The sequence below is a fragment of the Diadema setosum genome, chromosome 20 (assembly GCF_964275005.1).
Source record: "Diadema setosum chromosome 20, eeDiaSeto1, whole genome shotgun sequence".
NCBI classification, from domain to species: domain Eukaryota; kingdom Metazoa; phylum Echinodermata; class Echinoidea; order Diadematoida; family Diadematidae; genus Diadema; species Diadema setosum.
The window spans coordinates 10,161,928-10,176,144 of record NC_092704.1 but is presented as its reverse complement, the minus strand read 5'-3'; the positions used below and the strand labels follow the sequence as shown (position 1 = coordinate 10,176,144).

Sequence of the window (14,217 nt, the reverse complement as noted above, 5' to 3'; positions counted from 1 at the left end):
TTTGGCAGAGTTTGAATCTTGTGGCACGTTTCCAGAATGGACATGATGTCCTCCGGTGTGACGGTTCGCATCACTAACCGTGTCCCACCCACCACAGTCATTTTGCTGCTTTCCCTCCACCAAAATCTGTGAAAAGTTCCTCGGCTTTGCAACAGGCCTCAGAGGCTCTACAACAGCAGCTACTACGGACACATTTGTGCCTGTCAGCAAATCTGGTTTGTTAGTGTCTGCGGTGTTGTGTTCACTACTGGACATGGTGTTAGTAGGTGCGGTTAGTTGCTGAGGCTGGCAAAGTACTGGAGGGTTGGCACGTTTTAAGGGCAGGGCAGGGAGAGTGCGGTGTGCGGGGAGATTGGCAAGGTGGAGCGTGAGACAGAGAGAAAACACAGAACATCAATAGCTTGCATCATGCTCAGAGGGTGAAGACAGTGACAGTCAGAGAAAAGCGTGTAAAGGAGAGAGAAAGTCGACAGCTGTGCGATATATATTGAAAGGAAAGTGATCAAGAATAAATCTAGTGTCCTTCAGTGCGGCTGGACTAGGATGACTGAAGATTGCAATCAGCACGCAGTGTCTAAGTCTGCATAATCCTGGGTCATCAAATTTTCTTTGGTCAAGCATTTGTAGGATTTTGGCATGCGCATGTACCCAGTCACTGTTTCAGCTCAACCTTACAATATCTCTTAATTGCCATGTCTCTTGGGAACTACATTTCTCTCCACATGTCTTGATTGATCAATGTTGCAAAAGAAAATTTTAAACCATTTGTTTATAACATTTTTGATTTGCAGTTATTTTTTTTTTTCATGGAAAAATAGGTTTATTTCATCTTTGTATCTTACTTCACTCTTGTTATATTACATCTGAAGAGAGTGCGATGAGAGAAAAAAAAATTGTGCATCTTCATGGAAAGCTATCAGCAATCAATTTTGCCTAGTGTTGCAATTTAAATTCCTGAAATGATAAGTCCAATGATGAGTAAAAAATTTATATGATATGAAATGCACTTTATGCAAGTGTTCACATGAACATTATGATTATTTCCAATTTCCATGTGCAAAAACCTGTCAGCTGTCTGCAAAATTTGAAAAATCTCAATAATGCAAGCATAATTACAATGTAATAATTCTCTGAGGGATGCATTTTTAAGAATATATAGCTATACGCGTGAAATAATTACAATGAATTTCATTTTCTCATTGACATGTACTATCTCAATTCAATCGTCTCCCTGTGAAATACATGTATATCTGACCATACAATCTGAGACAATATGGAAGCAAGTCCCTACGCAAGTCAATTGATTGCATTCACTTGGTATGCTTGTCTTAATATCCCCTAGAAATAGTGGTCGTGAAGTATCTGACATTTAGGAGTTTTATCTGATCTTGCAGGGCACTTTATGACACATGCACTGATGGTATACAGAGATAAAGTGTGCTACTTTGTGTATTCTAATAGCAAAATGTACATTGTGTTCCCAAACATGCACTGACAGGGTTAGATAAGGTACTGTATATCAACTGTGCGGGCAATATATAAAATAAAATGAAATAAAATGAAATAAAATGAAGAAAACACAAATGATAATAACATCAAATAATGAACATTGAATAAAAGTGAATAACAAGTAAAACTTAGTAGATGAAGTTCTATTCAGTCAAACTGTAGCTTCATATTATTTGCAGAGGTACTGCATGATGGGTATGTTTTTTAAAGAAAACATGTCATTTTTTTTTGGGGGGGGGAAATCAATGGTTATTGGACAAGCAGAAAAGTAAAGAACACATGTTAATTAATGCACTTTATATTGTTCAGCCATTAGCATATCACACAGATGCTAGAAAGAAACGGCACATTAGTTAGTGCATTGGTATAATCTTTAATGCCAAATGGGTCAAATCCAACAGAAATTGCAAACAATAGAAAGCTAAGATAGACTACAAAGCACTGTTAGAAAGATTAAAACATCAAGATTCTATAAAAATGAACACATATTACACACAAAAGGCACACTTTTTGTTAGTTGCACAATGCAAACAAATTTATGTCCCTTCATAGTGGACATAGCACCATCATTAGTATTAGTCACAACTGTCAAAAGTTAACACAAGCGATGGCATATCCTCTCAAAAAGCAAAAACTTGTGAGCACTTATTGAAACATAGATAAACCAAATTGAACAAAAATGCAACACAACCTCCCCCCCCCCCCCAAAAAAAAAAAGAGAGAAAAATGAACAGGCTACAATGTAATAGGTTAAGTGTTGTGGGCAGCCATTTTGTTTCTGCAAAATCGAGTTACAACTTACCTTCCACGTCCTCCTCTGTTGGGCGTTCTGATTGGACGACCACCGTCTCCTCGGCTTCTACCACTTCCTGGTCCTCTTCGACCTCCTTCTCCTCCTCCCCCTCCTCCTCCTCTGCACTCTCCCCGACGGTCAGCGTCGCGTCCACTTTGATCTTCTCTCCAGACTCTGGGTCCTCGGCGGCGGGGACCTGTGATTGGTCGTTGCTGCCGACGCTGACCTCCGACACGCTGATTGCTTCCTCTGCACCCAGGTCCTCTGTCAGGGCTGTGGCAAGAGACGTTTGAGATGAAAACGCAAGTGAGCACTGATGTATGTATTCTCCATCATTCACTTCTCAGGAAACCGCATGAGACATCCACTAAAATTAACGCACATCATTCCTCACTTGCTACTGATCTGCAGCACGATCTTTTGATATGATTCACTCACAAATACTATTCTATGAAAAAAAAAAATCATGGACTAAGACTGAATCAAGACACTAAGTCATCACGCACTTCTTTATTTGAGATAATATGCAGCCAGTGGCACCCCAAAGACAATGTTAAAGAAGCAATGTGTTGGAAAGATATTTCTATTCACTTTAAAAGACCCCTTGTTCTTTTGATTGCTGTCATACTGTTTGTCCTCTCTAAAGTCTCCAATAAGAAATTTTCACATATTCAAGCAATTCCTGATCAAAACGGAAAGAGAAATCACGCATTTATCCTAGGTTGCAAAATGTAATCATCATCAATCTGGGAACTATTCAAAGAAATTTGAGTCCAGAAATTAATATGATGAGCACTATACACATTTCTTATTTCTTTGCATGCTCAAGTATATAAAAAAAAAAAATCCAAAATCAGTGTTTGATATCAATTTGGCATATCTGTAAAACATTTTCAAATACATTCACCCATTAGATAAACCAACTATTTTGGCAGATTCAATTCATATGAAAATACAAACAAATAATAAGAGATATGACCAAACAGGAAAAAAGAAAAAAAAATGAATAGCAGTGAAAACTTTACATGATTATCATGCTGTGACCATTTTAAAAAACAGTATGTCAACTAGCATGGCATTCCATGGGAATCTCAAAACAGCCCATGTACTCATGAGTCAAAGATGTGCTTCTGTAGACCCCTTTTCTCATGTTTGGTTTGTTTTTGTTTTTGTTTTTTACTTTTTGAAATACCACTTTTTCACATTATTCTTCTCAAAGGATTAATTTTCTCTACAGCCCTGCTCACAAGTCAGCTAGGGCATTGCATTCTTGCATTTCTTTCAGGAAGCCACTTTGTTTTTGTTTTTATTTTTTCATTTAGGACAATGGGCAAGGAGACAACTGCCCTTGCTGCCGCTGATGCACACAGTCCTGTCTTTCAACCTACGAGACCGTTTCTACAAATGTATGAATAAAGTCATATCTGATGTCATTTGGGAGAAAAAAGCAACTGAAAAAGGCACTATTGCAGTCACACAGCCTGGATGGCTATGATGATTATCCCAGTGGGCGATGTGTTTGATGATGCAGCCACATTTTTAAGATCTTCATCTTTCCCATCATTTGTGCAACCTCCTTTAGATTTTCACTGATTTGGTGCATTCATGCATCATCACTCTCGACTCAGCTATCAACATCCCCTTTGGGGACTGATTTCTCCACTAGAATATGATGTGAGATGAGAGAAGCATCCCTACAATGTGTACATTAAATCTGAAGATATCACACAGGTCATGTAGTTTAACAAACAATCTATTAATGAGTCTTTATACAAGACCAACTCTGATAATTTTTCAGCAAAACAACAAGCAAACAAACAAATAGATACACAAAATTCTGAACTTCACACTGCAATGAGAGCAGAAGTATTGTTATCAAAATGACAACATTATCTGCATCTTCATCTACTGTATACAAAAACTTTCTTCACAAAAATACAATGAGAAACTGGCACAAAAAAATAAATGATAGTTAAAGCTGCATCATGGAGGCATCACACTGTTATAATAAAATCAGAAGGAGAAATGAGGTGTACATGTATGTTAGCAGAGATGTAATCTGGAAGTACACAGTACGATGACGTGGGGCAAGGAAACTCAAAGCGTATGCAGCGTGTTAGACTGAAGGTACAGCATAAATCACAACAAGAACACTGCAAGAATGCTTCTGCATGCAAAAATCAAAAACATATGTATTACTTTTTCACATGCGAAATTACTAGGTACTCGTACGAGAGGGAAAAAAAAATGCATTCAACATTCACATCATATTATTCTGACTGCAATCTACAGTGAACTGAATGAAGACACACAAAACTTGACGGACAGACTGTGGACAAAGACTGATTAATTAACACGACACAAGAGCAGAATTACTCTGCTACACAAAATGAATATTAAGGTACTCTACCTATATGATGGTAGATTGTAAAGAGGCTCATAGAATTTGTTAAATGTCATAAAAACTGTGGATTAGAGATGGAAAAGTATGGGCCTGGGGAGTTGTGGGTTCAGGTCTGTGTGGGAAAAAAAAAGATACTGTAAAACCAAAAATTTTTGTACGCATGAAACTTTTGAAAATTTTGTGAGGAGCCAAGATTGGTGAAAGTAAAATGCACACAAAATGCATTGAATGCCATTCACTGATTTGCAAAAGTTTAATGCCGCGAATGTTTCTGATTTCACAGTATCTTGTGTTGGGTGCTTACATATCACTTATGCAGTGCATTCATGTTACCAAGTGATGTTGAATACATCACAAATATACGTCAGCATTGGTTTATTGTCAAAGTGTGTCAGCATATCACTTTCAATTGTGCACTGCAGACACACTGTCACAACAAAACACAGGTGCTATGCTAGGCAAGGCTTCAAGCCACTAACTTCTCATCAGGAACTAAAGGGTTTCATGTATACAAAGACCAAGAAACTTACAACTTTCATCTAGATCTGTACATCTGGTAGCTACTTGCATTTAAACACAGTAAGTTCCACTAATGGCAACAATGATGATGTATATGTAACTTTTCCACAAAGAAACTACTCTATGCAGATTAATCATTACAAAAATGTTGCCATAGGCACATACACACACACACACACAAGATATGAATTGTAATTTGACTGTTGCAAATGGCTGTTTAAATAAAGTGAGGGTCCTGATTTTGATTAATGCATGTGAAGAGCTGGTATTCCAATTCATTCATTTGGTATGAATTAAGTAATAAAGATTTTAATTAGGACTCTGCTGCACCAAAAATATGCCAGTGATACAAATGGCACATTGCAAATGTATACTATCATTATCATTTCATAAGGGACTTTAAAAAATCAGCAAGAGGTGGAAAAATGCTTACAAGGATTATCAGGATGTAAAATCTTAGGTACGGAGATGGCATGAAATGTACAGATGTGAATGTTTCCCTGAGACTTTGTGTTGATATACTATTATCAATCATCAGTCACTTTGGCATCAAGGTGCAGTAGGCACATAAGATCAAGATCGGTTACGTAACTAAAAGCACCCTTCGAATTGCACCTTTTCTACAGGGATCACATGTTTACCATGTGTAAGGTATCTCAGCTTACCCTCAGCTAGCTGATCAACTGGGAGGCTGTTAATACATAACACTTATCAGTTAAGAAGACTAGACGGTCATTTGTCACCCTAGACAGCTATTCTTTCTATCAAGCCCCCACCCCCCCCCCCCCCCCCCGTCAACATTACAAAAACAGCAAGACTCAAATACTTGACCATGACTTGTGAGACTGCTTGCTTGCTTCCTTACTGTTGTTGTTCTTGTTTTGCTTTATTCCTTGCCTGTTGATGTTTCAATTTACTTTTTTTCCTTTCTACATGGCATTGTGCAATCAATGCCATTCAAGGCAACTGTGAGTTGCACAACTAACTTATCATTTCTTAGAACCTCGCGTCAAGTTGTTTCAACCTATATAACCACCATTATGACATTTATGTTTGAAAAACAAATATACATTCGTAAGAAAAACCTGGGCCAACATCCTTTTATACATTTTGAATGAAAATTTTAGTTTGAATTAAACATCAATGGTTATTCCAAACAATTCTTTTCTGTTTGTTTGTGGAGGTAGAGTCTTCATCACAGAGAAGAAACAGTAAATGGTTTGTTGATGGGAACAAACATGATGTGAGAAAGTTTTCAAAACAGAGGTGGAATATGTGGCAAACCGCATGCTATATACTCAAAATGCGTGTAGGAAACTATCTAGACTACAGACTATGGATGTGATTACAACTGCATATCTGCACAAAAACAGCATTGACGCTAGTGCATGCACGAGCTATCCTATGATCCAGAAGAACAAATCTACATTGTATGTGGCATAAATGGCACACAACTTCTGTTTTTTCTCCTGATATAAAGAATAATCAATTTCCCCCCCCAAAAAAAAAAAAATAAATAAATAAATAAATAAAATAATGCATGATGTGATAACTTATGTCTATTTTGTTCATTTTCTAATAATTAATGTTGTTAATTTCACGGTCTTGGAAATACATTATTGCCCTTTAAATACAGGAGCAGTGTTTTTTTTTTTTTTTTTTTTTTTTTTTAATTCATAGAGCAGAAGTAGGTTGGTATTTAGCATTACACAGCTAAAATCCTATTGAATGAGATTTGTACACAAAAGAGGTTACTGTTGGAGAGCTATGCTCTGAATGCATCGGACACCGCTGTATAAAGGTGTCTCTAAGAAGCTTTACAGAGGCAAAGTCCACTATTGTGCGAATATTTGACCATCCGTTTGCTTGTCTTTTTCCTTTTTGTTGACACATCATAAAGAAAAGCACTGTCTGCTATTCCTGACACCAAATGTGACAAGGGGAAAAAATGGCACCCTTACCCTTTAGTTGTTTGCATGACTGCTAATATCCACTCAACTGCAACACACAAGAAACTCCCCCTTGCTTGAAATATGGTTTTCACTTACAACTATTACCATTGCAAAATGTAGCATAAAAAACTCTTGGACCTTGGCCATGATCTAATGAACAGACAGCAAATCAAAAATAAGAAAAAGCCCAACAACAACACTCTGATCAACTGCAACACAGGTGAAGTGTGGCATGCAGAATTTGTGATTTGTAGGTACAAGTTCACAGCAAGCGTGGTGGGGCCCTGTGCGTTTTAACAATGGTCTATCTATACCCTGGAGCGAATGATAGTAATGAAGTGATGGAGTATAACTTGTCTCATCATTTAGAGAAAGGGTGCCTTTATGTAAATTATGCAATATCTTTATATCATGCAACATGCAAGCAGAAAACATGGAACATACATAATTCATCTGATTGTCTGCGATGTATCTGCCTCCAGAATCTATCAATCATGTTTTCATGGCCCTTAACAATATTTTCTTCACATTTGTACAAGATTGGCAAGTTCCAGTTTTGTTTATGTTTTTTTTTTCTTTTTTTTTTTGGCTGCAAAGCAAGTTAAATTGAAATGATAAACAGCAAAGGTCTTCCAGGTATGAGATAAGTCTTCTTTATTTAGATCAGGGTGCATTGCAGAAGACAGAAATACCAAAAAAGGGTGATGGGTGAAGGGAAAGGGCGTGGTAGGCACAGCAGGACCACTCTTGATGCCGGGTGACTTACATTCTGTCCCTACCGCTATGGCCTCTTCAAAGGCAGCCTCCATGCTCTGAATGAGGCTGGACGTGGCCGAGGCGTTCAGGCTGGGCTCGGGGTCTGCTAGAAGTTATGGGCGTGGCCGGGGCGGGTGGGGCGGAATGGGGGTACATGACAGGTGGTGGTGGTGGTGGTGGTGGTGGTGGTTGTTGTGGTCAATGGGATGCAATGGGATGAGAATGGAGTGGGGTACCACAAGACATCAAATACAGCACAGGACACGACGGTCACAGGGATATTGGTTGTGGTGATGGTAGTAGTGGTATTGGTGGTGGTTGATGAGGAATGGATGTAGATTGTTGTTGTTGTTGTTTGAGTAAATTTGTTGGTTTTATTCCAGAAAGAATGTGATGAAAATGAGATGAATCATGTTTGGCACACCCGATGACATGGAAGGATTCAGCAGTGATAACAATTACAAAGGTGATGATGGTGATAAGGTTTATGGTAATAGTAGTTTCCATCCGAGTGATTTCATCGCATGGAATCAACATCAATTTGCATTGTCGATTGAAGAGGGGGAAATGGATTGTCAACCGAATGCAGTATCACAATAATTTGCCATGAGAGCAAATAGCAGTCATATTGATATGATAATAATTGTTGCCAGTGTGAATATTGCAAAAATAGGCAATAGATAGATCGCAAATATTATTTTGAGGTAGAAGAGGTATATTTGTTTATTGAAACAGTTGATCGTAGCATGAGGGATCGTTTCAAAATCGGCCACGGCCAATATCAAATATTGACAAAATTGAGTCACAGTGATTGCGTGCATGTTTGTATGTTGGGAGGAGGGTTTGAATTGATGGAAAATTATAATTAGCAGAAGAATTTTGTGATTAACATTTTTAACATTCATACATTATGGAGAAGTTAGGATTAAACGCATGGCATTGCAGTGTTAGGTTTTCCATTTGACGTCAAGATAGTATGACATGAAGATGTATATCGCCGAGTGAAGCGAACAATAACAAACACAAACAAAGTGAAGACATTGGCAAACAAAATGGAAGTAAAGAGAGCAGAGAAAGAAATATATTCCAGTTAAAAAACAAAAGAATGTCAAGGACCATTGAATGAATTGCATTAACTTGTAAAAGAACTGCAGCAAGCTAGGCCATGCGTCATACTTTATCACTAATTTCCATAAGACAAGGATATTAGAACTATATATGTATATATATTTATCTATTCTTTACGAATATCACAGTCTATGCTGTAGTTTCAAGGCAAACAATATTCCATCTCCTATCTACAGTTATAGTTAGAACTTTACAATTAATTATCGGGTAAAACATCTACATATTTATATACTAATATATTCAAGCTCAGATGAATAAGTAAAAATTGATTGGACTTGCATCTACTTCCAAAACATTTGCAAGAAGAGCGGGCAATCAATCAAATTGTAGGAAAAATGATTCATTTCTGTCTGAAGCTCACTGAAAGAGAAAGAAAAGACTTTCTCCAAGGAGTTATGTATCTATTCAATTGACATGAGAAGCTTACACATGAAAAGCATTAGACGTACGTAACAACTGCTTTTAGTTAGTACATATATAGCAAGGAAAAAAAAAACAAAAAAACGAGGATGTCATATTTGATGACATGATTGGCTTGTTAAAGAGCCTCCTCGTAGGTTAATCATTGATGAACATTAATCGTGGGGTTGTTATGCAAAATCTAAATGAATAAAAGAATGCTGCATGAGTTTGAGAGACAAGAGGGTGCGAGATCCATAGCAGAGCTGGAAAGCATTGTTAAACACATGAAACTGCAGGACTTTGCATGCATATTATACTACTATCCCCATTATCATATATCAAGCTGTAAATGATGGTGCAAGAGGCAACGTTTGCCGGGAATGCAACATGGCTGACTGTTTTACATGACAGGATTGTGAACTTCTTGCCGCCTCCGGATAAGAAGAGGAGATGGAATGTTGGTAATGAAACGGGAAAGAATTGGAAGAAGACCACGTTAACCCTCTGCATGCTGATTTATGAGTGCACTAGCCCCCTGCACAAAGACTACTCCTTGCCTTTGACAATCATGTGAGAAGTGGCACTAAAATGTAATCGACTTTGGGCTTGCAAAGTGTGACCTTTGACCAGAAGAGAGATGCTGTGTTTTAAAGTTCCTCTCTCTCTCTCTTTTTGGTTTTGGTCTCTCTCAGTGTTCTGCTTTTAGATCACATGATCCTCACACAAAAAGGCTAACAGAAATAGAACCTGAATGACGTTTGATTGATTGATGTAAAGAGAAAAATGAATGGTATTTATCCTTTCCAAAAGTTCATTATCCTCAACTAATTGAAATCATCCTCATCACATATGATTTGGTATATTTAATAACCTACAGCAAGTGCTTCATGGCATAATACCCATGCTATTCTGATATTACCTAAGAACCTACAGTGAGTGCTTCATGGGATAATACCCATGCTATTCTGATATTACCTAAGAACAATCAGCAAACAGGTTTCAGTATATTGTGATCTAATTGGTTTTCAACAGATGGGCTTTTCAATTTTATGGCAGCTGCTCCCTTCTGCCAAGGTAAACGGTAAACACCACCACAGGAGAGGGTGTGTGTGTGTCAGGTGTCATCTCTCATAGCAACCAGGCATGCAGAGGGTTGGGAGAGAAATACTGGGGAACTTCGAAGAGGAAGTGGATAAAATACACGTAGGTTTGGATGACAGGGATAAGGAGAGGAGGATGATGAAAGGCGGAGCTGAGAGGATACACCCATCTCACCTGAAGAGCATTCACTGATGGTGTCGGGCCCCTCCCCACCCCCATGGGCCAGCATGAGGATTCCCTCCTCAATCAACCTGCCCACGTCCTCTTGCGGCTCGCCCGGCGAGGGGGGCTCGTTTGGGGGCGGAGGGGGCACGAACACCGGCGGCGGAGTGAGGGGTACCGGGACCGCACCCTGGGCTGGGCCACCATCCGTGGCATCATGATTCGGGGGGTCAGGGGCCACGGATGAAGGGTCTGAGGGTAGGTTGCTGTCATCAAGTACTGATGAAGAGTATAGACATGCACATGCACAGTGTCCAAATTCATTAGCTCTCTATCCCAAGTAACATTCAGGTGTGACGTAACAACATGGATCAAAACAAGATCTGAATAAACAAAAATTGCACCTTGACACTTTACAATACAGACAGACACTTGTGTAACTTTTCAAGTTGAAATATGGTATAACTGTTTAAATCTGGACCCTATTATCTCTGTCAAAAGCCCTTTGACCATGCATCAAGCTGAAGGTATAAAGAGAAGTTTAAAACTAACTGCCGATCAAATCAACTTTGGCTCTTTTGAATTGAGCATTTACAAAATTGGAAGAGGATCTGGACTTGGCACCAACAACAATGTCATGTTGTTGCTGTTGTTTTACCATCTCACCAAACTTTATCCTAGTATATCAATTGAGGACTTTTATTATGGCAAACTACTGTAACACCACTCACTGTTCTTGAGCCTGATGAAATGGCAAGAGATATACCACTTTTGTGAACACTAAAATATTGTTCAGTTCAAAATTTGAAGCTGTCCAATGAAAATGCGATGTTTGCTGTCTTATTTCCAGGTGACAGCAACCAGCAAAACAGACATCTATGTACACGTCTGTCACAGTGGAATACTCCTATCAATATTTAAAGAAACCAGATACATCTACCTGTGCACAACAGTAACAAGTTTACATCAGGTACATTTTCCCTGTATACACTATTTGTCTTCAAAATGCACACAAATTATGCTCAAGTGTTTGGATAAATGCCGTTTTGTGCAGACAGAAACTAATACACGCACCACGTGTGCAATACTTGTACAAACACACCAAGCTACTAACCTTACACCAGCAATCAATATCTATCCCCAATTTTGTCTCAAGGACATTATGTGAACTTTGTGCAGCACAAATGGACTATAAATGTGTGAGCTAACCTGCATGTCACCCGATGGAAAAGAAAAAGTAGATGACCCTCAGTGAAAAAGCTATAAAACACTCTACAGTTTATTACAAAGGTGCTGCCTACTGTTCCTGAATGTGAACCAGCAATTTAGACCACCACCAAGGCAAATGAAAGACCATCCACTCAAAAAAAATGATAATAATAATAATAGAGAAAAAAAAATAAATGTCAGCCACAAGAAGATTTTTTTTCCTTCACTTAATAACATATTTTCTTTCTGTGCCAACTAATATTGTTAAAAAGGGGGAAGGAATCAAACAGTCTCATATTCTGGAGTTTGTTGTTTGTGTCTGACACAAGAATTATTATATCTTTTCTTTTTTTTTAAGTGGATGATCTCCAGGGTATGTTCTATTCTGAAAGAAGCCACCAATGGGTGCATTCCCTAACCACATCCTATGCAATGTGTGGACTTGTTGGGACCATGCTAGGTACCCTGTACATGTATGTAACTGTGCTAAACTCAAGGTAAATTACCTGCAAAGCATAAAGTGGCCTGATTCCAAGGCTGTTGGCTGTTCCCCCCCCCCCCCACATCCATATTCATTCCAGAGTACACTTGCAGGAATATCAGTCTTGAGTATGCAGTGTGCACACACGAACACTAATCCTCCAAAGCATACTCTGAATTTATAATGCCGCAAGAGTTACAGTTTCAGTAACATCATAGTTTGCTGCAAACAATGTCTGCATAAATCTCCCGACTTATACATAAGTGTGCCGGTACTCGTAATACATTTATACCTTCATTCCACAGAGATTTTTTTCTCATAGGTCACTTGACGAAAGCAAAGTTTGTTGCTTCAGGCCACCCATCGAAATGTATTGGATGGCTGTCTGATAAATCTGACTTGTGCTGGCCGTCCATCTGGTCAGTGTCAGACATGCCAGGCGTTATTCGATTAGGCAAAATTGTCTGACACTGACCCGATAGTTGACCAGTAGAAGTCAGATTCATCAGACTGCATTTTCCTGTTGTTTTCAAAACTTGCACACAGACTTTCTGGAAGTGTGTCTTGACAAGATAAATATGCATGAGAGGGAATAGTCTTGACTCTAAAAAAGATTCATCAACAGTTTTAGGCAGGGTATGGGTGGAATGGAGTATGGCAGGGAAAGTTGACAGCCAACAGCCTGGAACTGAGACTATATAGGCATCAAGCAGCAAAAGGACATGCAATAGCAATGCATAGCAAAAATATCCAAAAGCCGAAAAATCAAAGGGCTCTTACCAACTCTTCTGAACAGTTCTTTACAATTACTTCACACAATATACTGGGTCAACATTTTCAAGGCTATTCATACTGGATGTATGCACTATCTGAGTGAAAATACATTGATTTGTTACACTATCTACATCCGATATATTCAGCGATAAACAGACATGTTAAATTGCATACACTCCATTCATAATAAATGCTTGATAATCATCTGCTATGCCCAATAAATATCAAGCAAGGTTTCCAGCAAGCGTCATTTGTATACCTGCATCGAGTTCGGCGAGGTTCACGTCCACCTCCTGTGGCTGGATCTCGGTGGCGTCACCACCCTCCTTCCTCCGCTCCAGCGTCGATGATGGGGTCTCCGCTGGCGACGGAGTAACGGAAGATGCCGACTCCGACCCCGATTCCATCACCTCCGCATTCCCAAAGGTTATCCGCCTCTCCTGGTCAGACATGGCCGGGGAGGCGTCACCATTAACGGTGACGTCCGGTGCTGCCGCTGATGGAAGCGGCACGGCTGGGGGCAGAGGGGCACCACCCGCCGGTGGCGGTGCCGGTGCTCGCCTCTTCTTGGACACGGCGTGCGACGCCCGCTCGAGAGTTGTCTTTGGCGACTGGCTCCCTTGGGATGAGGGTTCCTTTTTGGCAGCGGACGGTGGCGGGGGCGCCGGCCGCCGCTTCTTCAGGGTGTTCTCAGCCGGGACACTGTCATTGCTCTCGATTGATGCTTGCTTCACTGCAGGTGCATGGGCGGCGACTGCTTGGGCAGATTCCACCACTGTTTCCTTCTGTGGTGCCACTGCTGCAGGCTTGGTTGCCGGTTCGCTTGTTGGCTCAAGGGTGACTTCACCCTGTCAGAGGATCAAATAGTCATACCATCAATATTCCAATTTGTCGTTCCATTGTGCGCATGTGCAGAAAAAGGTCGTTGGTACTAAACAGTCATGTTGGTTTTTAAACTCACCGAGATACACATCTGTGATGCAATAATTATTCACGTAATCCGTATATCCACTTGCCACAGAGAACA

General features: G+C 39.6%; 1 protein-coding gene across 1 annotated transcript in view; it reads right to left on the bottom strand.

Moving 5' to 3' along the window:
• The window catches only part of LOC140243649 (uncharacterized), an 88,122-nt gene that overhangs the window by 13,995 nt on the left and 59,910 nt on the right, over positions 1 to 14,217 (bottom strand). The window contains exons 7-10 of the mRNA XM_072323312.1: positions 13,450 to 14,038; positions 10,739 to 11,005; positions 7,944 to 8,036; positions 2,312 to 2,575 (exon numbers count right to left, since the gene is read on the bottom strand). Coding sequence (XP_072179413.1) covers positions 2,312 to 2,575; positions 7,944 to 8,036; positions 10,739 to 11,005; positions 13,450 to 14,038 — 1,213 coding nt within the window. The remainder of the gene's footprint in view (positions 1 to 2,311; positions 2,576 to 7,943; positions 8,037 to 10,738; positions 11,006 to 13,449; positions 14,039 to 14,217) is intronic.